Source organism: Dipodomys ordii, unplaced genomic scaffold, assembly GCF_000151885.1.
Source record: "Dipodomys ordii isolate 6190 unplaced genomic scaffold, Dord_2.0 Scaffold22, whole genome shotgun sequence".
NCBI lineage: Eukaryota > Metazoa > Chordata > Mammalia > Rodentia > Heteromyidae > Dipodomys > Dipodomys ordii.
Window position 1 is genome coordinate 12,426,925 of NW_012267238.1, and position 25,369 is coordinate 12,452,293.

The window sequence follows — 25,369 nt, forward strand, 5'->3', positions numbered from 1 at the left end:
TGTTTCTAACATATTTATAAGATGATTTCTTTGTTGCTTTGTATGTCCCTCCCCCAAAGAAAAACCCCGCCTTCAATGTATTTGATGTTGGTATAATTTGTGGAGGGGAAGGCAAAAAGCAGATCATTTATATAGGGATACAGGTGGACCCACTGCAACAATGAGATGTGCAAGACATTATGTCAAAAAACGAACTATGCAACTTTGGCTGGGGGCAAGTAGGGGGGTGGGAGATGGGAAGGGATGGGAAGGGGAAACAAAGGAGGAGGCAACAATGCTTGATAAGAAATGTACTCATTACCTTGCCCATGTAATTGTAACCCCTCTCTGTATGGTATTTTCACAATAAAAAATTGAAAAAAACCCCAACAATTTAAGTTATTTTAATATTGTGGTTCAATATGGTGGACAAATTTAAACCGTTAGCCTCATTGAATTCACAAAAACATCTCTTTCACCTCTGTTACAAAATAGGGACCTGTCACAAATTTGTGGATTACTTGATGGAAAATGATACCTTGTCCTTTCATAATGCCATTCTTTTACTATGCAAAAGGTTTAATAGGTAGGCATGGTGGCTATACCTGCATTCCCAGCTGCTTTAGGAGCCTGAGCAGGAAGGATAGAGGTTCAAGGTAGCCTTGGAAAAAAAAGTTAGTGAGACACCCATCTCAACAAATAAAATGCTGGGCAGGGTGGTTGTATGCTTGACAGCCATCTATGTAGGAAATGTAAATAGGAGAAACTTAGTCCAGATTATTCTGGGACAAGTGAAACCCTATTCAAAATATAACCAAAGCAAAAAGGGCTCAAGTGAAAGAGTAGCTGCCTGGCAAGCTGCAATACTCTGGGTGAAGCTTTTACTACTGACCCAAAGGGGAAAAATAGTTACATCATACAAATTATATGGGAGATTTATTGATAGTATCTTTTTAATGGAAGACTTCCTTTTTTTTTTTTTTTACTCATTTTAATGGTACTGGGGTCTTTATGTTTGCTAGGAAAGCACTTTACCTCCTGAGTCATATTTCAACCCTTCTTTTGCTTTATTTTTCAGATAGAGTGTCACTTTTTGTGCTTGCCTAGCTTTGGACTGTGGTCTGACCTATACATCCTAATAATTAAAATCACTACAATGACCTGTTCTACTGATAGAGATGAAATTTTGTTAAAGTTCGACCAATCTGGCCTGAAACTGCAAACTTCCTGAGGAGCTGAGACACTTTATTTTTATTTGAAGACTTTCACTCTATCTGTAGGATTCACTTCAATAGTACATGTGCTAGTACATATATACTTTCCAGATTATATCTTGCTCCTTAGATTGCCATCTTTTTTACCATCAAGTCCCTATCTCTTGGCCTTAGTCTGAACTTAGAGGGTACTCAACAAATGTTCTGCTAAATACCTGAGTGAATATATGCATTTTATGTCTTATTGATTTGTATTTAGTTTTTAATTCTGCACGAGACAAAACATCAATGAGTGCAAAATTTGATAGATTAGAATATCTAACATTTAAACTTTGTGCACATGAGAATTATGATTTTTGTTTGAAAAACAGGTTATCAAATGAGTAGAGCGATGAAAGTAAACATTTTAAGTTTAAGTACTAATGAAAGCTCAAGGAATACTTTAGATTCTTGAGAAACAACCTTTGAACTCTTTGACCACATGACTAATGTTTTACATAATGAACAAATCTCTCTCTCTCTCTCTCCCTCTCTCTCTCTCTCTCTCTCACACACACACACATACACACACCCCTTTTTCACTCATCACTATATGGCGCTGACTCACATAGAAATTTTTATCACTAAGTGGTCCAGGCTGGCCTTGAATGTACAATCATGTAATCCAGGCTAGCCTTGAATGCACAATCATCATTCTAAGGACTAGAAATACAAGTATATGCCACTGAGCCCATTTTTTCTTTCTCTATCTTAATATCTCTCCTTCTGATGTTGACTGGTTATTCTAAATCTTGCCTAATATAGTCATTTATTATATAAATCTTCAATTTTCAATGAACTCTTGGTGGAATCTCATAACTCAATAATTTATAGCATTTGTCACATTTAAAAATTCTGCAATTGGCTTTCTATATGGACATTACAAGACACTATTTTTTTCCTGTGTGAAATAACTTCAGGTGTTCAGTGACATAATCCCAATATTACAGACAACAACTCAATGTGCATGGGCTTATGCTTTGGGAAATCAGAGTGGATTTACTTAGAGGGTGTGATCCATTCAGTATGAGGCCAGAGCAGTCAGCACAGGACTAGATTATTTTAGTCTAGGTGTAGATCAGGGTTTAAAAAGAACACTTGAGGGAAAAGATCAAACTTGATTCTCATTTCCATGATTTAGCATTGAGAACTGTCTGAAGCAATATTATCTGAAATAAAATATTTGCTGAGTGAATGACTGTTTTCTCTATGCATCTGCTTTTCCTTAAAGTAACTATGGAAGAACACATAAGATGTATTGGGCCCTGATGTAGGAACACAGATAACTCTATTTAATATATTTATTTAACAGCATTTAATGGGTATTTAATATACCCATTTAAAAGTAAGGCAAAGCAAAGCCTAGACTCCAAATTTTAAAATCATTTTATGAAATTGCTTTATTGAATGAGATAAATTGAAGACATTTACAGTTAAATGTCTTTACGGCAGCAACTTTAAAATGTCTTCTTTTAATCTATTTTACAGAGATAAATATTCATAGTGATTCCTAAAGTGTGTTATATGAATAATAAAATTGAATTTTTGAAAACTCAGACTATTTTTAATAATGTACTTTTTACAAACAAATATACTTTTCATTGTAAAAGTTTTGAGCTTAAAACTTTGTTCAAGAAAGTATTGATTATAATTTTTGCTTAAAAAAACATGGAATACCTTAAATTAGCACAGCAGTAAGCATGCATGCATGCATGGAGAAATAAGTAAATAATAAATGGCCCTAGTAGCCTCATAGGAAAAGTTAGAGAAGTACTCGAATTCTTTCATTTACAAAAGGGTTTAGCAAATGCAATCAAGTAATTTACTCTTCAATACATTGTCATGTGCATGACTGCATGGATTACAGTGGCAATATTTGTCACATATTCTTTCTCACAGGAATTATTTACTGTAAGCTATTAGGAGAGAGCATGTTCACAGACATACTTCTGAAATATGTTAGTTTAGAGAAAGCATCCAATCTGCAGGTATGTATTTTGTATCCAGAAGGAATCCAGCAACTGAAAATGTACATATATTCAAAATTATACAGAATATTGCTAGAAAACAAGGTATCAAAAGTGTTTTCCTTTAGTTAGCAAGCAGTGTGGTCTGGAGGTATGACTCAGTGGTAGAGGGCTTGCTTCACAAAAAGACTTGGGCTTTGGCGACTGTCTGATTCTATACATTTTATTCCAATAAAAGCTTGCACTGTATGCCCACTGAAGCAAATCTCCTTATGCACCCAAGGGGATAATTTTGGTAATTCAAAAGGCCTAAAAAGAAATTTACACTGAAAAGAAAATGTAGAGTTCTGAGAACTCATGCCAAATGGTTCAATGTATCATTTGTGTAGCCCACTGTTCAGAATGACCCTTCTACCCAGAATTTAAGGCTCAGAAAGTGGGCCTGGATACAAAGTAAACTGTGACCTGCATTCAGACATAGATTTGCACATGCATTAAAAATGAATGCATATTATTATTTACCCCATAGCAGGAAAGATGGGGCAATGCATGGTAGCCCCTTGGGTAGTTACTTTCTTCTGGTGTTGTGGTATGGTCATGGGGCATGATCATAAACAACCATATTCTGGAGAGCTCAAAACTTTGCTAATTTAAATGTGCCAAGGTAGGTGAATGTTCAATCCAGCATGTCAAATAGCTATCTGTGGACTAATGGGCCAAAGAATTTCTATATAGCCAGCAGCATAAGGAGAGTATAGTTGATTTGCAATTAATATTTTCATGATTCAGTGTTCATGCAAAACTTAGGATGTGATAATATATATAAGTACAAGAATAATCTAGCCTGAGCTTAAGGTGGTTTAAGTCTGTAATCCTAACAACTCAGGAGGCTGAAACCTGAGGATTGTGGTTCCAAGCCATCCTGTGAAGTAAAGTCCATGACATTCTTATATCTATTTAACCAGCACAAAGCTGGAAGTGGAGCTGTGGTTCAGGCAGTAGAGCCCCAGCCTTGAGTGAAAAGGCTAAGCAAGAATTTGAAGCCCTGAATTCAAGTCCCAATATAGCCCCCCACACACATAAAAATGAACAATTTATTTGCCAAATGACCAAGTTTGAAGTTTTCAGATGTGTTCCTTCATCACATTGGGATAGTCCACTTTGACCATGTGGACATCAGAAAGAGAATAAAACAAAACTGGCTGAGAAGCAAGAACAAATTAGAAAACAAAATGCAAAAAAATGTTTATGCAGAAACAGAAAAGGTAGCAAATTATTTAAGTTAGACATCTGATAAATCCTATGTCTATAATATGCAATTAGGATGCATGACATGGTGACATTTAACCAAGCTGGACAACACATTTATCATAATTAGTTTTTGATTAATTTGATGATTAGGCAATATGGTATAAGCCAAACTGTTGCAAACATAATTTAAGGAACACAAAAATGGACCAATGAAGGGACTTTCCTCATTAGGAACTTACTAAGATCATCAGCTTCTATCTTGATCATTCCTTTTTCATCTTGCTACAATATAGTACTTGTCTTGATCTGCTTCCTTATTTCTATATCTCAATTCATCCCATGTACTACTACCTAGAGTTGGTTTATTGACTCAACCTCTGGCTAGTACTTCTTTTTTAAAAGTGCTTTGTAAGGGGGCTAGGAAGGTAGCTCAGTGGTAGAGCGCGTGCCTTGCATGGATGAGGCCCTGGGTTCGATTCCTCAGCACCACATAAGCAGGAAAAGCTGGAAGTGGCGCTGTGGCTCAAGTGGTAGAGCACTAGCCTTGAACTGAAGAGCTGAGGGACAGTGCCCAGGCCCAGAGTCAGGCCCCACGACCAACCAAAAAAAAAAAAAGTGCTTTGTAAGTGCTTCAAATTTAGTATAGGCCAACCAGAGTTCACACATCTAGTTCATTAAGCAATAGAGTTAGCAGCTTGTTTACCTCCCTAATTTGTGTTGTTGGTACTTATGCTTTCCATAACCTATAGGTTGCTTGATTCACATGGTAACAAAGGAATGATTTTAGGGTTTTAGGAATCAAAGGTTGCTTCTGGCTGGATTATCAATAGCTTTGTGAAGAAGGCAGTGTGGAACTGGGTTTGGGGGGATGGCTGGGATGTCAACTGCAAGCAGTCATAACAGTAAGGAAAGGCATTCCAAAGGTGGGACTGGGACAAGCAAAGGCTTAGAGAGAGGAAGGTTGCCCATGTTTAAGAAATGGTGGATTGGTTTCCCTCAACTGTGATAATTAGTATATGTCTAGGATAGTCCTAGCAGAGGTTCACAGTACCTCAATAGCTATTTACATATTACCTCAGAAAATGATACTAATCGAAATGAACACCAAGATATGCAACAAGAGTCCCCCCCCACACTTACTATGCTATATGAAGTTTCCTTTTCCTTTCATTCCCCCCCCCCTTTGGATTACCACTTTTATTACTGTTTTTTATTTTGGTACTTTTGTATTATATATAAGTGTATCTGATTTGGGGATAGGAAGGGGAATCACAGAAATAGTGAGACCAAAGACAAAGAGTGAGCAATGCAACAGTGATATTCACAAGATACCCTGTTGGAAATGAACTTTACAATTTGGGGGTAGGGAGGGAAATTGGGAGAAAACAAGGGAGGGGGTAACAATGTTGACAAGAAATGTTGACATGTCATTATCTTACTGTAACTATAACTGTAACCCCTTTGTATATCACTTTACAATAAAAAAAGAAATTGCCATTCAAAAAAAAAAAGAAGAAAAGGTGGATTGTCCAGCTTGCCTGGATCAGGAGATAAATAAATTGCAAAATTATAAAGAAAAGGCTGAAATAAAAATCAATGATTTGAGGTTGTAGAACACACATTATGAAATAATATGGTCACAGATTTATATTTTTGCCTAGTGACAGTGGAGAATCACTGTAGACTTTTGATCAAAAGGGAACCATTAGGAGAGCTATGTTTCTTTAAAAATGGGTATAGAAGAAACATGTAGACATATATTATGGTTCATTTATTGTAGCTTCACTGTATCATATTTAAAATATATTTAATTCTGCACTGCAAAGTTTTGCTACATCGTGGGATTTTGCAGTATATGGGCATTTATATAATATTTATGATTTTAACTATTTTCACATAAAAATTAAAAACAATATAAAAATTTAAGAATGTTAGTTCAAACATATTAAATGATATTAAATAAAAATAAAATACAGTATGAATTTCATTAGCAGATGAATACCATACTGTACATAATGGAAATGCAGTAAACCACTACTGCTTGCACAAGTTTGCCAATGTGAGATTGTACATCACACGCTATTGGTTGATGGGATGGAAGGCGACCAACCACAGCACTGTGCTCTGTATCCTGGTGCTGACTGGCTGACGTGATTGTAGCATTGATCTGTTTGCTCTCCTGTACTGTGTCCATACGTTTAGCATCTCTCCTTGTCCACTTCACATTGATGTCAGACCATTGTGCATAGTATTGCTCTCCGGTGTTGTTTTTGTGAAGTTTTCATACAAGTTTGAGTTTATTTCAAGCCCTATGATGGCACCCAAATATACTGTACCTTCTAAGGCTTTTGGCAGTGAACCCAAGTGCCAGAGGAAGATGCTTACCATCAACACGTTCTCATGTTCATGCTTCTCAACATGTTAAAGGAAGGGAAAAGCTGTGGGGCAGTAGGCCACCATTACGGGGAAATCAACCAATTTGCTATTCACTACATAAAGACAAGATGAATATTAGGTCTATTGCAACAATGAATTTTAACAAGACTGCAAAGAGGGTGGTCACTTCCCGCAATAAGGCCATTGTGAGGATGGAGTTTGCATTGGCCCTGTGGATAAAGGACTGCAGGAAGAAAAATACCTTGCTGGATACCAATACCATCCTGATGAAGGCCAAGAAACTTCATGATAGTTTTGCAGAAAGCGTGGATGTTCATGAAGGTGACGAGGATGATGACACAGAAGCAGAGTGTCCAGTGCTTCTCTCACCATACCAACCCCATTCAGTGCCAGCAAGGGCTAGTTGGACAAACTTCAAAGATGTTTGGACTCAAGAGTGTTTCTCTGCATGGAGAAGCTGCCTCTGTGGATAAAGCTGGAGCCAAGGAGTAAGTGAATGACATGTTCAGCTACATCATTGAGGAAGGGGTCTATAAACCTGAACACGATTTTAACATGGATGACATGAAGTCAGCAAGTGAAGAAGAGGATGAGGAACAAGACAAACTATGGGTTGGAGAAGAGGAGGAGGTTGGCCTAACACTCAATCATCATGCAGTAATGGTCAGAATGGTCACAGAACTTCAGAGAGTGGCTGAAGAATAGGACCGCCAGATGCTTTCTTCATTGCTCATTTAAATACAATCGAGAGTGGCAGTTTGTAAAAAACTTCTCACTCAGAAGAAAAATCAGTGCCAGCAACTCCCCATAACTATGTTCATCACTCAGAGGAAGAGATCAGTTATGCATATGCCTTTAGCGGAAATACAAGTTTCGGCCTAGGATGAAGATACTGTACCACTGAGGAAGTGTCTGAGAAAGTGGTGCCTCTGGAAGAGTTGTGATGCTGTGGTTGCTGTGTAGTACATTCATCTCATCAGCATCACCTTCACCGCCATCAGCACTGCAGGGCTACATGATTCACGATCTTCATCCTTCAAATTGTACTATATTTCACTGGTGAGTACCCATATGGAATTGTATATGTTGTTAAAATGATGTAGGTTTAAGAGTGCAGAAAGTGTTTAAGAGCATATGAAGTATTTATAAGAATATGGGAAACGTTAAAAGAGAGTGAGAAAGGTTTATAGGAGAGTGGGAAGGGTTTATAAAGTCTTACTATATACATATATACATATATGTAATAAAATAAATACAGCATTGATACTTCATGGATTTTCACCTATTGTGGGAGTCTCTGGAATGTAATGCCTGAGATAGGTGAGGGATCACTGTTGATGAGATCTTATGAAGACATCAACTTCATAATAATAATAGTAGAGATTTGAAAGACAAGATTAGTGATGTAATTAGGCTCTAGAGGATATAATGGCTAGTTTAATAAAAGCAGCAAATAAGAGAGAACCATTTGTTGATCATTAGCCTTGAGAACGAAGAGCAAATTGTACTAGAAGTAGGCAAGTGTTGGAAATTAGTGGTAAGGAGACATCATGATGTTAGTTTTCAATGTGTTGAAAATATTTCTATATAGAGAGTATATATAAACATAAAACAAAGAAAAAGAGATACATACAATCCTATTTTCATAAAGCATAGAATGATGAAAGGGATGGCATTGATAAAGACGATTTTACTCATGAACTGCCATGTTGATTAAAACCCCTTCAATACAATAAATAAATAAATTAGATGGAAAATATGGAAGTTTAAAAGACCATAGATTTATAGGGTGATCACTATCCAGACTGCATACCTGGATAAAAATACATTTTATAGAATTACAAATAAATACATGTTTGCTATATTATGTATAGTCTACACATATAAAACTAATATGAAATACATAGTGTGGTGTGTGCTTATGCTAATTTTGTATATAAAGGCATGCAGAAGCAAAACATACACTGGTTCCATCTGAAATTTCTGAATATTAGAATACTTGGAACAAAGTAAATTGATTATACAAAATATCGGGGGAGATACTTTTGAAGGACTAGGATGAGTTCATTGCTGCTTTATCTTATTCAATTTTCAGTGAATTATAATACAATTAAAGTGTTATAAACATTTATTAAGAATTCATGATTCTTATCCTGAAAAGAACCCTATGATCTGGGTATCAAATTGCCTTGAAGTCCCCTGATTTTCAGTTGGTTGGCAAGAATAAAATACTGCTTTCTTATGGATAGATATCTGTCTTCCCTTCAAATGACTTGACACTCCAGTTTCTTCCAGTGAACACATCTCTGACCATGAGATTAGGAAATTGTATTGTATTGTTAAGATATTCTAAATCATATTGCCTTGTATCCAACTATTCATAACTGAAGTATACAGCTCCAAATCAACCATATAGTCTAAGTATTGGAGAACTGGGAAGGTTAACATTACATACATATCGAAGGGTGCCTCAGAGGAGCAATTTGTGTAGCACATATAATAAATGCAAGATATGGAGTTGGAAAAATGTAATAACTATAATTTTTCCACAAGTCACTGGTATAAAGATACTAACTTCTGTGCAAAAAAACTCTCAAATCAAAAAACACCCCCTCCAAAGTACCCCAGAAACAACCTCCAATTAAAAACAGAGTATTAGGGATGCTTAAAAATCAATGCTTATAATGGGTTTCAAATAGCCAAAGTAGGCTATATGACTACAAAGTGGTCATATTCATAATTCTGAAACTAACAATTATTGACAGGAAGTGGAAAAGTGAATCACTGGAGCTGGGTGCCAGTTATTCACGCCTGCAACCCTAGCTACTCAGGAGGTTGAGATTCAAGGATCATGTTTTGAAGCATGAGGCTCTTTTCTCCAATTAACCACCAAGAGAAGAAAATAGCTGGAAATGGAGGTATGGCACAAGTGGTGTGATGACCCCCCCCCAAAAAAAGAATATAAAATGTGAAATCAGAAACAGAACAAAATTATTGATTTTTAAGAATAGGGCTAAACTTGCAAGGCAGGATTGAACTGGAACAACTAGTTCTGAGGAAAGGACAAGGCCTATTTACCCTGTGGCTGCCCCTTCTACTGTAACTGGCCCATTTGCCATGGCTGCCCCTTCCACTGTAATTACTAGTTTTGAAAAAGCAAAACACCTGGCCCTGAAATCAGGAACTGCTTGTTGCTTCAGGTCAAGAAATTGTTACAGGAGTATTTATGGTTTTGATTATTTCAGGAATGTTTGTGATTTACGCGCTTGCAAAATAATGGCTAAGTTCTGCTTCTGTATGCTAGCTAGCTTGCTTGCTCTAAAAGAATGCATTTTTTGCCTTTGTAAATCCTAAGCTATTTGAGTTCAGGGCTGCTCACTCCTGAGTTGAGTTGGCCCCGGCCAGTCAATCCAATAAACTCCAGCTTTTTAAGATACTGGTCAGCGTCTTTGTCCAAGAAGTCAGTCCACTTCAGTGGCAAAGTGCTGTCCTTGAGTAAAAAGAGCTCAGTTATAATGCCCAGGCCCTTAGTGAAATCTCTAAGACCAGCACATAAAAAAAGAGCATTGGGTTATTTTCCCAAATCTAGATATTTGAGAAAATATAGAAGGATGTAATATATTTCTTTGAGATCTTTTCAGATATGCCATGGACTTCCAACATGTCCAAATGTGGATTCTTAATCATCTCTCCACAGAGGTTCCTTTATCACATTCCATTCACAGATGGCACCCCAAGTAGAAGACAGAGCTTTGTCCTTGACACATAGTTTATCTTGTTCAGTAAATACATCAAATATCTCAAACACACAGTTCACATCCATTCTCCATTTTGACTGTTCCAAGTAACCCTTAGCCTATCCCTGATCTTTCATTCTTATTTCATTCAATCCATTCTATATGTGGAATGGATTGAATGATCTAAAATGACAATGGCAACCATATCCCTCCCATGGTTAAAATTTTAGCATTTGAAAATAGTTATGAATCCTTAAATACAGCCAACAAAGCTAGGCATCTAGCCTCTGCCTAATTAGGGTATATAACTTCAGGTCATACATTATCTGATCATTTCACTATTAGAAGGAAGCCTTCATACTTGCATACTTCTTACCAACCCAGAATTCTGTTGTGGACCTCACCTGGAGAAACTCCTATTTTAATTTATAGTTCAAGGTTTAGTTTAAGTGGTAGGTGCTTCTAGAAATCTCCTTTGACCTGTTATGTAATTGGTTCTCTCTTAACAATCTTTTCTGATAATGCACATCACTTTCCCCAGTTTATATTACAGGTTTAAGATTATGTAATCTTATATAATCTCTCAGAGAGAGAGATTTTTTAATGACCCATAAAACTATCTAATCTCTTTGAGAGCCAGAACTAGCTTTCTTTTGTGAATCTGCATTGTCTGGCTCCATACAAGTATACAGTAAGTTTTTAGTAAAAATTTACTGAATTGCTGGAGATTAAATTAGTATACATTCAACTAGTTCAGCATTAAATGTTTATAATTGACTTTAGTTAGCTCATTAGACTGGATTGTTGATGCTGACTCTCCAATACCCACAGATCAAAGGACCAGTGTATTCATTACATTTTTAATTCTCTGGAGCATCTTGTCTCTAAGAGGAATGATGTTAAGATGAGTGATGCATATAGGTCATCGTTCAGACTCCATCACAGAACTACTTTCATTTTGTCCTGTTTGAAAATTAGTTGACTTTACATCTATCTTTCTCGTTAGGGCTTTGTGAGAAAAGAGATCATATCGGAGTCATTGTCATTCTCCACAGTATGAGGGTTTCTATGATGTAAGTTAAGCAATAGCAGAAATTCTTTTTATATAGACTGCAATTCAAACATAACAATTTACAAGGTGCTAAGAGAAGTTAAGAAAGCCCAAGATATCATCAGATTTAGTGTAGAAGCCATTTAATTTTTCAGATTTAAAGCAGTGGGAGAGGGATTAGGAATTCAAATAATGACTAGAACACTTTCTTTCCTTGTAAATCAATAGTCTCTTTATAGAGAAATAAATCCCCATGTGTGACCTCTGGATAAGGACAGGAAGGAATGCAAGGCTGACTCAGCAGAACCCCTGCCAGCCCCGTGGAGATTTGGTCACAGCCAACTTTCAGAACAGAAAGTTATTTCCAAGCATTTGCTACCTCTTTCTGGCTAGGCAGACCACACCTGGGTATTACCCCATCTTCCATACACCATGTACTTTCTTTGTTGCTTGTGTATACCCTAGTTGATGAATGCTCACTGTTCATCTCCCATTCTGTGCTACAAGGAAAATCCAGCCCCTCACTCCAGGTACTTCCAGTGCCCATGGAAGAAAGCCACCTGGAGGAGGCCTGATTGCCAACAGAAAGATCCAAAGGAGGTGTTCCTGAAAAACAATGAGGGCCTTTGGCCATCAATTCCCTACAGCCTTTAAGTGCTCTGCTGAGCAGCTGGGGGTCATTCAGTGACACAGAGAGCAGGAAGCCAACAAATGGATGGTAATATGTTCCTGAGTGCTTAAATTAGTATTTGCCTAGGGGTGTGCTGAATAATTGCTGCTGATTGAACTGTACAAATAGCTACATGTTGTTTATATATAGTATGCATTTTTAAAAGAAATAATGTATAAGCTAGGTTTGTTTGGTTTTTAAAAATCACCTCTGCTAAATGAGTTGGATAGAGAGTCTTTCTCTCATGCACTAAAGATAGTAGTATGAGAATGTTCGCTTATGCCTTGTTTGATATTCAATTCAGTGAATTTCATCCACCGGAATTTAAGACAGGAGAGATTTTGCACTACATTGTTACAAAAACTAAGCACGTATATTAGCACTACAAATAACACATAAACACAGCTAATATTTGTTGGGCATTCAATTGTACCAGAGTTTATACTAAATACTTCATATGAATAGATTCATCTAACCTTCACAGCATCTCTAAGGACCTACCAACCTTGACTTGTATTTTCTGAACAAGAAAATTAAGGCAAAGACAGGTGAAGTGTTTTGCTGGTCAAATTGAGGTAGGAGTCTCATGGACTTCTGCACAGGCTGGTTTCGAACTTTATCCTCCTATCTTACCTTCCTTTGTAGTGAGGACTACATGCATGAGCCACCAGTGCCCTACTCATTCAAATTTTAATCCTCACAAAACCTTTGCAATAATCCTGCCACTTTGGTCCTCATCCAATACTGAGAGGACTGATCTAAGCAAGTGACTGAACCAGACTTTTACTAGGATAGCCAAGTTGTAAGTGAAAAAAATAATAGGGTTAAGCGATAGTTGGTATTACCATTTACAAAGACTTTTTACAAAAATCTGAACTCATATTTACAGTTTTGGTTTCTGTAAAAATCACTATTGTAGACTTCCTCTTGGAAAGCGGTAGATGTCAGAAAAATTTTTTTTTAAAGATGGTACATCAAAAGTGAACTAGAAAGCCAGGTGACTATGACTCACACCTGTGATCCATCCAGTCTGAGAAGAAAGTCCATGAGACTTTTATCTCCAATAAATCACAGAAAAAAGCTGGAAGTGAGGCTGTGGCTCTAGCAGTAGAGTGTTAGCCTTGAGCAAAAGGAGCCCAGAGACAGCACCCAGGCCCAGAGTTCAAGCCCTAGGGCCAGCATAAATAAATAAATATATATATATATGTGCATATATATATGCACATATATATATTAGAACATACACTTCAATCACATGGTCAGCCATGTTTCTATTACCTTTAGGCCCTTTGAAGAGCTTGATTTCCACAACTGTCTCCAAAATGGGCCGTCTTCTACGCACGTAGAGCCGGACAATGGAGCCCGCTTCCTTGAGTGCCTCCACCGCTTTACTGTGGGAAACCTCAGACACATCAACCTCATTCACCCGCAGGATACAATCATTGACCCTGCAAGAAAGGAGAGGAGAGAAGGTTCAGGAAGCTAAGAGGTTAATATGCCTGGGAGTAAGGAATACTTTTCAAGTGCTCTTATTTGGAAAAAAGTCCTTAAAATGCAAGAAATCAAGCAAACCTCTAACTTTCTCAACCTCCTGGTCTTCCACAAATTGTCCATATATTGATCAATTTCTATCTTGAAATTCAACCCTTTTTACTGAGAGTGTATTATGGATAGCATGGCTAGAAAGGCATTTAATTTAAAATATCAGTCAGTTATAACATTATTTTGACTGATTGTAATAATTTGAATCAGTATTATGATTTGAAGGTTTCTCAGTACTTATGACTATGGACTATGTGGATCTAACAGTTGTCTTTTATAAATTAAGTTCCCAAATTCTTAATTTATTAGTACAATGGTACTATTCAATTATTGCAGAACATTTGAAAAAATATAAAAATGTAGAAAGAAGAAAAAAATATGTGACTCACGCATCTAAACACAAACCTGTTAGCTCTCTGGCAAATTATCTTCAAATGTCTCTTGCTCTCAAATTCATGTCATGATATTATACATATTCAAGTTTAGATGTAATGAAGCTTGAAGAAATTCTCAATCTTTTCCCAGACACTTACTTTGAAAAGTAAGAACTAGGGCATGTCCTATGTTCAACTTTTATTTTTTTCCATTTTCACATAAGAAAGGAAGAATTTGACTTTTCCATAAATCTTTTCAGGAAGTTTAAAGTGATGTGGCATAGACTTCAAATTAGTTTTAATGCTGATAAGTAAGGATAACACTAACAGTGGTTAAGGGCATGGTGTTTTGAGACAAGAAAGATTTCATCACTCTATTAACCATTCCAGTCTTCCTCATGTCAAGTAGCCATGTTTCTGAGTGTCAAAAATGAGAAGCAACTCTTTCCCGACTCCTTTGCCATGGTCACCACACATTCAACTGTACCTGTTTAGTTTCTCCCCTATTCAGGCTTCTCTAGTATCCTTGCCACCACCTGATTAAACACACTATTATCTCTCTGCCTCATCAACCTTGATCATCTCTTGACATCTTTGCATTCAGTCTTTTTACGCAGTGGCCCAAAATAAGTAAACATGATAATTTGCCCACAAAACTTCCATTTCTTGCTTCCTCTTTCCTTGTCCAATATTATTCAGGAGATTTATTACTTAGCTAGATTTATTTTTGTGTGGGTATGCATTTACTGGGGATGGCCTTCAGGGCTTCTTGCTCTTGCTTAGCTTTTATTTGCTCAAGTTTGGTGCTCCACCACTTGGGCCACACATCTTCTGGCATTTTGCTAGTTAATTGGAGATAAGAATCTTTTGAAAAAAAATAATCTTTTGGATGTCTGCCTTACTGGTTTTAAAGCTTGATCTTAGATCTTGGCTTCCTGAATTGCTAGATTATAGGCTTAAGCCATCAGTACCCAAAGCTTTGTATTTGTTGAATGAAGAGCAAGACTAAGTTCACTTATTGTGTCCTCCATTTGCTAAGTCTGTAACTACTGGTCACTTTCTTAACTTCTCTAAGCCTCCACATTTTCATCTGTAGGTTGGATATAATCGTTGTATCTAGTATAAAAGGTTTCAGAGAAGAGGACTAAATTAGGAAACATAATCTAGGCATGATGTTTCATGCTTAGTACCTCAGCACCCAGGAGGTTGAAGCAGGAGGATTGCTAGTTGGAGAACAGCCTGAGATACATAAAGATTACTCATCTCAAAAACAAAATCAAGCAACAGCAACAACAAAATTCAGTGATATGCACATGAGCCCTTCCATAGACCTTGTGATGTAATAAGATTCTAATAAATGGTTATTGATAGAAGTGCAATATTTATTATTAATGTATATTATTTTCAACTAAAGGAGTCTCTGTAATTTGATGTAACAAGCCTCATTAGTCTCATTATAGAAATGAGAATATTTGCAAGTGGTTATACATTATAGAAATGAGAATGTTTGTAAGTAGTTAAGATCTTCCTTTAAAACTGACAGCAAGCAGAGTGCCAGTGGCTTACTCCTGTAATCCTAGTTATTCAGGAGGCTGAGATCTGAGGATTACGGTTTGAAGCCAGCCCAGGCAGGAAAGTCCATGAGACTCTTATCTCCAATAAACTACTGAAAAGCCTAAGTGGTGCTATGGCTCAAGTGGTAGAACACTAGCCTTGAGCAAAATAAGCTCAGGCACAGTGTCCAGGCACAGAGTTCAAGCCCCAGGACTGGCAAAAATAAATAAATAAATAAATAAAGACAGCAATTTGGGTAGCGACTGGAGTTGATCTTAGATCTTCTTATTTAAAAATTCAGGCTCTTTCCCCTTGTGTCTCCATATGTATTTAATTTTAATTTGATAGATGATTTTATGGATGTTGTACATATCAATTCAAATTGCAGGATCAGATTAGACATATCTTGTAAATAGCATGGAGAGAAGTTTTGTCCTTTATTGCTCTATACTTTTTCTGTGCCTATCTGAGAACACTAGCAGCCTTGAAATCCTGACATGGAATATCACTAAGAGCCACTGGTGCTATTTCATACTAGCAGATGGTATGGCTTTAGTAGATTTACACATATATTTCCTCTCTGGCTAAAAAAATAAAATCCCAGAAACTACCAATTAAAATAGTGAGAATGTCGGCAACATGGGTGCCAGTCACCCTGCTGCAGCTGGTCCTTTGAGAGTGGGTAATTTTGCCATCCCATGATAATGCAAAAACATACTGCTTACCACCCTACACTTAGAATACTAATATCTTAAAACACTGCTTTTCATAAAAGGGAGTGGCTGACATTTAAAAGGAAATGTCTGGAGGTTATATCTCTTCAAACTCTACTTATTTTTTCTTTTTGCATAATATAGAATCATTAATTGTCGATTACTATCATAAGCAAAACACATCCCAAATCAGATAGCTGTTTCTGAATTTGTGGAAGAGGTAGGCACTGGTATAGTGCACAGAGCACAGAACTAGCAAGGGAGGAGGCCTTCATTTGAGCCCCAGCTCTGTGATAGGTGGGGTCATAGACTAGTCAGTTATAGTATCCCAAGAAAGGATGCTTGCCCAGGGATGGGGAGAGGAGCAACGAGAGAGCCATATATAAGTATATGCGTAGTTTGCAATACACAGGAAAGTCATTGCTGCTTCCTAACTGGGTCAAAGGTATTCTCAGAGATTTGCTGGAAAGTGCACAGGATAGAAATTAAAAATTTTTTAGAGCACCTAGCATGTGCTATTTTAGTATAGTTTCTTCATTTCAAAGCATTGATCCCCATTTTATGAAGAGTGGAATTTCAATGACAGATTTATGATAATAGTAAGGATGGAGGCATGATTTCAACCTAGTTTTGAAATCCTATCTATGTTGATATAGAAGTACTGAGTTAATTGTTTGAAATTTTTTTTAAATGGATGAGGAGGAAGAGGAGGAAGGGTTTACAGTTAAATTCTCAAAAGAAATGAGAGAATGCCAAACCAAACTAGGGCATTCAACTTCCTTTCCTTCCAGTCACTTGAAATAGAATTTGGCTAGAGGGTCATGGCTATTTAGAATTAATTTGCTCATTGTACCAAGTAGATAACCTTTGTGAGGGAAGTCACTTCTTGTATTCATTTTGAAACATACAAATATATGATTAAAGACCAAGGAATCAATCTTCTAGCATAAAGCACAGCTGGTCATAGTTCTGAGCCATTGTATTAGAAATCCATTTGTATACAGAATTTCTCCTCAGTCTTTGGGCATAGTTGACAGTTCACTCAGTCTTTGTTGTTTTAGACATTAAGTCTAAAATATTTTTCTGTATCAGTTTTGTCTTATAGACTAGAAGTGTTCTGGATTAAAAATTAATTGTAGTCTTTTCTTAGAATTTCCCTTTATAATTCTGTTTCCTTGAAGAAATTGCATAAAAATATAAAGGATATTTTTTCCATTAGCATATAGTCAGAGAATCACAACTCAATGTTTTGTTTTTACTTAACAATGACATATTATCTAACATGATGCAAGGTTGTTGAAAAGTCAAATAATAGTTAATAAATGATTTATTCTATTTTGAAGACATAACTTAAAATAACATATAAAATATGCTATTTTCAAAGTATCAAAACAGGTTCTTTGTTAAATAATACTTTTGATTTTATATATTTTAAGGATGTTAACTTATTTAAAATTAAAATCATAGTAAGTGTTAAAAATTTAAAACTTCCTGTTCAATATGCATAAAAAGAACTGGAAAGGAAGAAAGATAGTAAAAGTGTTAGATCTAGGGCTTTGTAGATTTGGAAAGTATGGGTGATTTTAAATGGATAAGTATTTTATTTTCCTTCCATGTTGTCTACAATGGACATGATCACAGCCAAACTGAAGACCAAGGCCTGGGAATCTTCTCCACACCCGCATACATTTGGGATCTCTACCCAACCTTAGAAGCTGTATATTTTAGGAAACTCATTTCTCATCCCTAAGCTGCAGTTTGTCCATCTGAAGCTAAAGATAACAAGACTGCGGTGAATAAATGAAATAGTACAATTAAAATGCTTAACACAAGCTGGGTTCTGGTGGCTCATGCTGGTAATTCTTGCTACACAGGTGTCAGAGATCATGATTCAAAGCCAGCCAGGACAGAAAAGTCTATGAGATTCTGATAACCAAAAATTGTTAGAAGTGTAGCTGGGGCTCAAGTGGTAGAGCACCAGCTTTGAGTGAATAAGCTATGGAACTGTGCCAGGTCCTATGTTCAAGCTTTAGTACAGTCACATATGTGTGTGCGTGTGCACGTGCACTCTCGTGTGCACACACACATGGAAGAGATCAGAGTGGAGGAAAAAATGTTACTAAAAGGAAAGTAGCAATGAAGAGAACTAAAATTAAGATGTTGAAAGAAATTACTAAATCTTGTATATGGGAGGAAGAGATGAGAAGAGTGATATTTTGAGTAAGAAAAATGTAAAAATAGAGCTTTCAGTAATTCTAGTCTTATAGAGCATAATGTAATTTCCCTTTCATATTACCCTTCCCCTGCCCCTGAGAAAACTTTCAGTTGATCTGATACAAAATGTAGCTTTACAGCTGGGCCAGAAGGTCTGAATATCAGCACACTTGGAAGAATTTTCCCAGAATTTCATGTCTTTGACTCTCTCTGTATCATTTAAACTACACTTGACCACACAGACGCTCAAGATTTGATTCACAGATGGGTTTTAAATCACAGGATCTGAAATTTCACTTTCCATCAGGTGTTGGTTATTAAAGAATGTCCCTTAATTGACTTTCCTTTTATTGTCCCCTATTCTTTTTCTTCACTATATAGATGAATCAATTAGAAAGCCAAGAGGGGAATCATGTAGAAATATGGTCAGTGTCTAAAGTCCTTGGTAAAAATCAGGCATGACAGTGCAAAAGTACTAGCTGGAGAATTATTGTACACATGAAAAACAACCAGTCATTTAAACAATTTTTTTAAAAAACAGGAAAACACCACAGATTTGATGTGCATTATAATAAAACCAGAGACATGAAAGCAAAATATCATAAAGGGCTTATTTCTCTTTTGTTCTTAGAGTCACTTAAAGGTAGGGTAAGATCAAATAAGATAAAACTTCATTTGAGAAAAGATAGGTACTTTATGCTGCTAAAAACAGAGAAGGAAGAAAGAACCACCACCACCACCACAACAACAACCACACACACACACACACAGAGTGTTTACTTGAACAGCTCCAAATCACCATAACCTATTATAACCCCTCTTAATTATGTCTGTCTGCTCTCTTTGCTCTTTTATTAAACTCTTAGCACCAGCTAAGGTTCCTTCATGGTGAACCCTCTCACTTTTTTCACTGACCTCATAAAAGGGCAAAAGAGCATTAAAATAAAAGTATAAAAAATAATGTAATAGCTTTCCATAAAGAAAAGATAGAAAATGTTGGGAAACATCAGATAATTGCCAATGTAGCTGTATCTTTTTATGCTACTTTGGGTTGTTTATTGGGTTGGCAACCCAATAAACAGTCACACGTTTGAAGAACTGACAAATTCATGACAAGGCCAGTCAAGCTTAATGTGGATCACTCGGCAAGTCTGGCCAGTCTTTGCTTTGGGGAATGTAGGATTGAAACCTTGGGGTTCAGAAGTTTTGTCTGAACAGAGGTAATAGAAACGTGAGGGTTTAGTACTCAGGCTCATTTTTTTTCCACATTGACTAAAATACCAAGAATCTATCCGGAGCAAGATTAAGCTTCAGACAAAACAGGAGCTTCAAAGAAAGACAGAGTCCTCCAGATGTCCCAGGAGGCTCCGTCCATGGCTATTCTCTCTGGGGTAGAGCTGTTCAATGCATCCTTTGAGAAGATACATTTAGGGTCTGTGGGATCAACCTCATTTTTGAGTAAGTAAATCCAGGTTGATCTTTGTTAATGGCCAATAAAATTTCTCCTATGTACAGGCCAGTTTTGTGATCAACACTTTTCACCGGTCATCTCCATTAGCTTATTCTCATTTTTAATTATTCAGGTTTATCTTATCTTCTAAGAAGCCATTTCTGGCATAATTGGTTGCACCAGTCTCCTTTCACATCACATAATCACTGCAAAAGATTAATAAATAGCAAACCAAATATGAGATATTCAGTTAAATATAAATTGTAGATTAAAAAATGAAGAATAGATTTTTTTTATATTTTAGTCCATGTGGAAGAAAATGACCCCAAGTATTAAGCTCTCAAATTTCTATTTCTTCTATTCAAATACATTTTTAACATATCATATTTGGGACACATTTGAGCTAAATATTATTTGAGTTTATTTGACATTCAAATATAAAGGTACTGGGTTGATAAACATACCCGTAACTGTTGTCTGTGGAATATTTAATTGGCATAATACACAGCACATACTGGGAGATAGATATATACTATACATATATTCTTTAAACAAATATAATGAAAAGTGTATACTGTTGCTTTAATTTTACAGCAGAAATGAAAAGATGTTTATAATAATATTAGTAAATTATATCTAGGTAATCTCAAATCTCATGCACTTAATCCATATATGTTTGGCTTAATAAAAACAATTTTGAGACTTACTGAAGGTCCAATTCCAACTGACAATTAGTGTGGTCAAGGATCAGACTAAAATCAGTAAGGTCAAGACAAATAATGGAGTCTAGACCAATGGTTCTTAAAACTGAAGTGAACCATAGTCACTTAGAAAGCTTATTAAATCACAGATAGCCAGGCTCTATGTATCCTCAGAATATTTGTATTTGAGGTGGGGGTTGTTATTGGGGATAGAATCAAGAGGCTTATACAAACAAAGCACACAATCTACCATTGAGTTACATGTTCTTCCTTTCTTCTATAGTTTCAGATTCAGTAGGTCAGAAACAGGAGAGATGGTTCATATCCAAAGTTTTAGGTGGTCCCAGTAATCTAGGTCTAGGGCATGCTCTAGGTCTAGGAGTTAGCACTCTTCTGAGCTCATATGTAGTCCATTCCAAAATGAATAGGTCTCAACCTTATATACACCAATCATGACGAAAACCCTGAGCTCTGACTATGAATTCAGTCCCCTCAAATTGAAGGTTTTCATGTTGAATAAAGTCTCAAAGGACCTGGGCCAGGAAACCGCAGCTACCAAACTGAGTGTGTGCACACTGAAACCATTTTATAGCATGCATTTTATATTTGAAACTCTTTTCCTGACTCCTTTCATTCAGCCAAGACCAACTGATATCCATTCCATTCTATACTTCAGAAATAAGGCTTCTGCTTTCATCTCTTAATTCTGGATGAGAGGAACTCAGGTTTATGATCCACAGAAACCCATCTACAGTGAATGCACTGTTTTTCTCTTTCCATTTGCTACTTCATTTCCTTTCTATAAAATGCTTGCAGGATTCACTGCAGCTGTCATCTGGGAAACATCACAGTTTTCCACGATCGGGGAGAGAAATTGCTATTTCAGCACCAATGATTGGTCTTTTGGCTCTTTCCTGGGAATCAAGAAAGGCCAGTAACAAATCTCAAGCCAGGAAACTTAATGGGAGTAACAAGGAAAACAGGCACTGGGTAGAGATTTCAAAGGGAGAGAATCATAGTTGTGGACATCACTGATGCAGCTCAGTACCATACGCTGCTCACAGACAAGACTGTCTGTCAGCTTCCCTGAAATGAAGTGCTGGTACCTCCCACCTGGATTCCATCACTGCAGTAGTCTCCTTGCTGGGTTTTCTGAAGTCAGGCTAACCACCTGATCCTGACACACATATCCAGATTCACTTTCCAGAAGCATTCCTTTTCTATGGTCCTCTCCCCTCAAAACTTATCAAGTGTTGCTTAACATTAAAACAGTGAAAAGTGCGATTTATTTATTTTGTTCTGTGTATGCACTTGTCACTTAAGAGAGAATAGGATTAGAGATGACCTCTGCATTCAACCATTTTTATGTCTCTCAAACTGTGGTCCAGGCGTGTCACTTCTTGCTTACCTCTCAAATATCCAATGAAATACAAGCTCATGCAAGGGCATGCTCAAACTCTACAACTTCCTGTAATATTTTCAAATACTCAAGCCTCTATTGTTTACAAGGCCTGAAGTACAAACACATGGTAGTTTCTCATCTAAAAGCTATGGATTGATTTGGTATACTGCAGAGCCCAACACAGTAATAACTACACATTAAGAAATATATCTTTGATCTGGGTACCAATGGTTCATACCTATAATCCTAGCTACACAGGAGGCTGAGATCTGAGGATCATAGATCAAAGCTAGCTTCGGCAGGAAAGTCTGTTGAGATCCTTATGGTCAATTAAACAGCCAAAAGCTGGAAGGGGAAGTGTAGCTTAGGTGGTAGAATACAAGCCTTGAGTGAAAAAGCTAAAGTATAAAACTCAGGCTCTGAGTTCAAGCCCTAATAATAAATATAAATATATACAAACATACATATTCAAATCTACTCCAGCCCTAGAAATGAATGTTTATTGTACATACAATTAATTACAAACTTTCCCATTTGCTTTATGATATTAATGGACATTTCAGGGAAACGTCGAGAACCACAAGGAGCATGGACTGGTGGAAAGAATATAGTGTTATTAAAACAGGTATGATTTCTACTCCTGGTGCTACTACCTGACACTTAAGTTGGCAGCTGGAAGGTCTCATGGTCTTTAAGCTGAATTTGGTGATTTAAAAATTGTATTCTAACTATGGTATTCTGATAATTGAAATTAAAGGTCAGCTCAGACTGTTTATATGGAAGTCTATCGTGTACCTCAAATAGACCAAAGGCAGAAGCTATTCTTATTTACTCTCCATTCAAATCCACTCCCCCTTTGCATCTAGGTAAATAATGCCATCACCAGAAATGGAGGATTTCAACCCCTAACCACACATTGGTCACTGTCTCAATGTCTCTATCTCTGTCTCTATACATATATACATGTGTGTGAGAGAGAGAAAGACATATACTTATACATGTATATGTATGTATATGATTTTGACCATTTTTCTTTCCTTATTTTCCTCTTGCCCTTATAGTCAGTCAACTAGATTCTAAAAACTATTGTTACTTTTCTTGTCTTTAGCTTTGTACCTTGTAATCTCCTTTCAACTCACTGCCAAAATGATGCTATTAAAATATAAACCTGACTGCTTTATCTCATATTTGATAGCCTTCAATTGTTTTCCATTGCCACTGGCAGACTTTCAAACACTTCAAAATTCTAAGCAAAGCAGCTCTTTCTTCAAATTAAACCTTGTTCAGAAGCCACATAATGGACACTTATAATTGTTTGTACATAATAGAGGAGGCAGACTTTTGTAATTTCTGCAGCGGGGAAGAAAGGGGAATCAGAGCATGGCTTGCTGGAAGGGCCTATTTGTGACACGCACAGTGCTCAGAGGGATCTGGAGTCAGGGCGCCCTACATGACTGCAGATGCTAGTAAGTACAGAGAGGAATCCAGACTAGCGCAGTGCCTTGGTGTTAAGCTGTGCCTGCTAAAGGAGGAAAACCTTTTCTGGTTTTTTTATATTTAAATTTTATTGGCAAAGTGATATACAAAGGGATTACATTTACACAACTAAAATAATAATTACATTTCTTTATGAACAGTGTTATCCCTTTTCTAATTTTCTCCCATTCCCCCCTCCCTTCCCTCCACCCCAAGTTGTAAAGTTCATTTCCAACATAGTGTCTAGTGAATGTCACTGGTGAATTGGTTCACCCTTTGTCCCACCATTTCTGTGATTCCCCTTCTGTAGTCCAAGTCAGATAAATTTATATACAAGACAAAGAGTACAGAAATATATATATATATATATATATATATATATATAATATATATATAAAAACAGTGACAACAGGGAATAAACCAAAGGGGAAAAAAGAAAGAAAAAAATAACTGCAAACAGTACAATAAAAATGCATCTTGTTTCCATTTCTTGGAGTTCATTTTGATAAGCATCATTTTATATGCTTATATCCACATAGCTATTAAGCCATTGTGTTCCTTTGCTAAGAAGGACCAAAAGGGAACCCTACTGCACCATTAGTGGGAGTGTACACTTGTCCAACCACTCTGACAAGCAGTATGGAGGTTCCTCAAAAGACTAAACATAGAACTCCCCTATGACGCAGCAATCCCACTTTGGAGCATTTACCCAAATGACCACAAACAAGGCTATCAGCACAACCATGTTCATTGCAGCAATATTTACCATAGCTAAGATATGGAACCAACCCAGATGTCCCTCAGTAGATGAATGGATCAAAAAAATGTGGTTTATATGTACAATGGAATTCCATGCTTCTATTGGAGAGAATGACATTGCCCTGTTTGTAAGGAAGTGAAAAGACTTCGAAAAAATTATATTAAGTGAAGTAAGCCAGACTCAGAGAAACAGAAGTTCCATGCTTTCCCTTATTTGTAATAACTAGAAGAAAACATTTTCTAATTCACATAAAGACTTCTTATGGCAGTGCTCAGTGAGAGCTCTGTTGAATGGAGATTCAGTGAGCCTTTACAAAAACAAACAAAAATACTAAAACACAAAGAATATCACATCCACCCAAATCTTTAAACAATCTGCTTACTAATTACTTTTTAAATCCTGTCTCTTGTTATAAAAATACTTTCTTCAATCATCATACAAATCATTATTGAGGCCCCTCCTTACACTTAGATTATCCACTTCCAATACCCAGTGATTCCATACCACAGCTACCTTTTAAAGCCCGTACTGAAGTAGCTTTACAATTTAGCAGGTGAGTTAATAAAACTAAAATTCAGTGCAAAAACAATATAGATGAGGAGCAGAAATCAAGTCTTACAAGGCTTTCTAAGGCTTGTAATGGGATTTGTATTTGAACTTAAAGACAATGGAGCTGATTGTTTTGTGCTATGCTACCACCGAATTTAGAAAAGCTGTCCACGCACATTGTGGCGAGGGAGAATTGGTTAGATTTGGAGGATGGAATTAGAGTAGAAGCAAGGATTGTCTTTAGAGGCTACTACAGAATAAGAGAGTTGATTTTCTAGACTAGACCACTGGCTTGGGAGAGAGAAGATGAGGGAATGACTAAAGCTTCC

At 36.7% G+C, this 25,369-nt stretch overlaps 1 protein-coding gene across 7 annotated transcripts in view; it reads right to left on the reverse strand.

The window, feature by feature from the left end:
- The window catches only part of Dlg2 (discs, large homolog 2 (Drosophila)), a 1,447,312-nt gene that overhangs the window by 561,827 nt on the left and 860,116 nt on the right, over positions 1-25,369 (reverse strand). For all 7 annotated transcript variants that reach the window (XM_013013991.1, XM_013013986.1, XM_013013988.1 and 4 more), the window contains one exon: positions 13,584-13,753. In XM_013013991.1, coding sequence (XP_012869445.1) covers positions 13,584-13,753 — 170 coding nt within the window. The remainder of the gene's footprint in view (positions 1-13,583; positions 13,754-25,369) is intronic.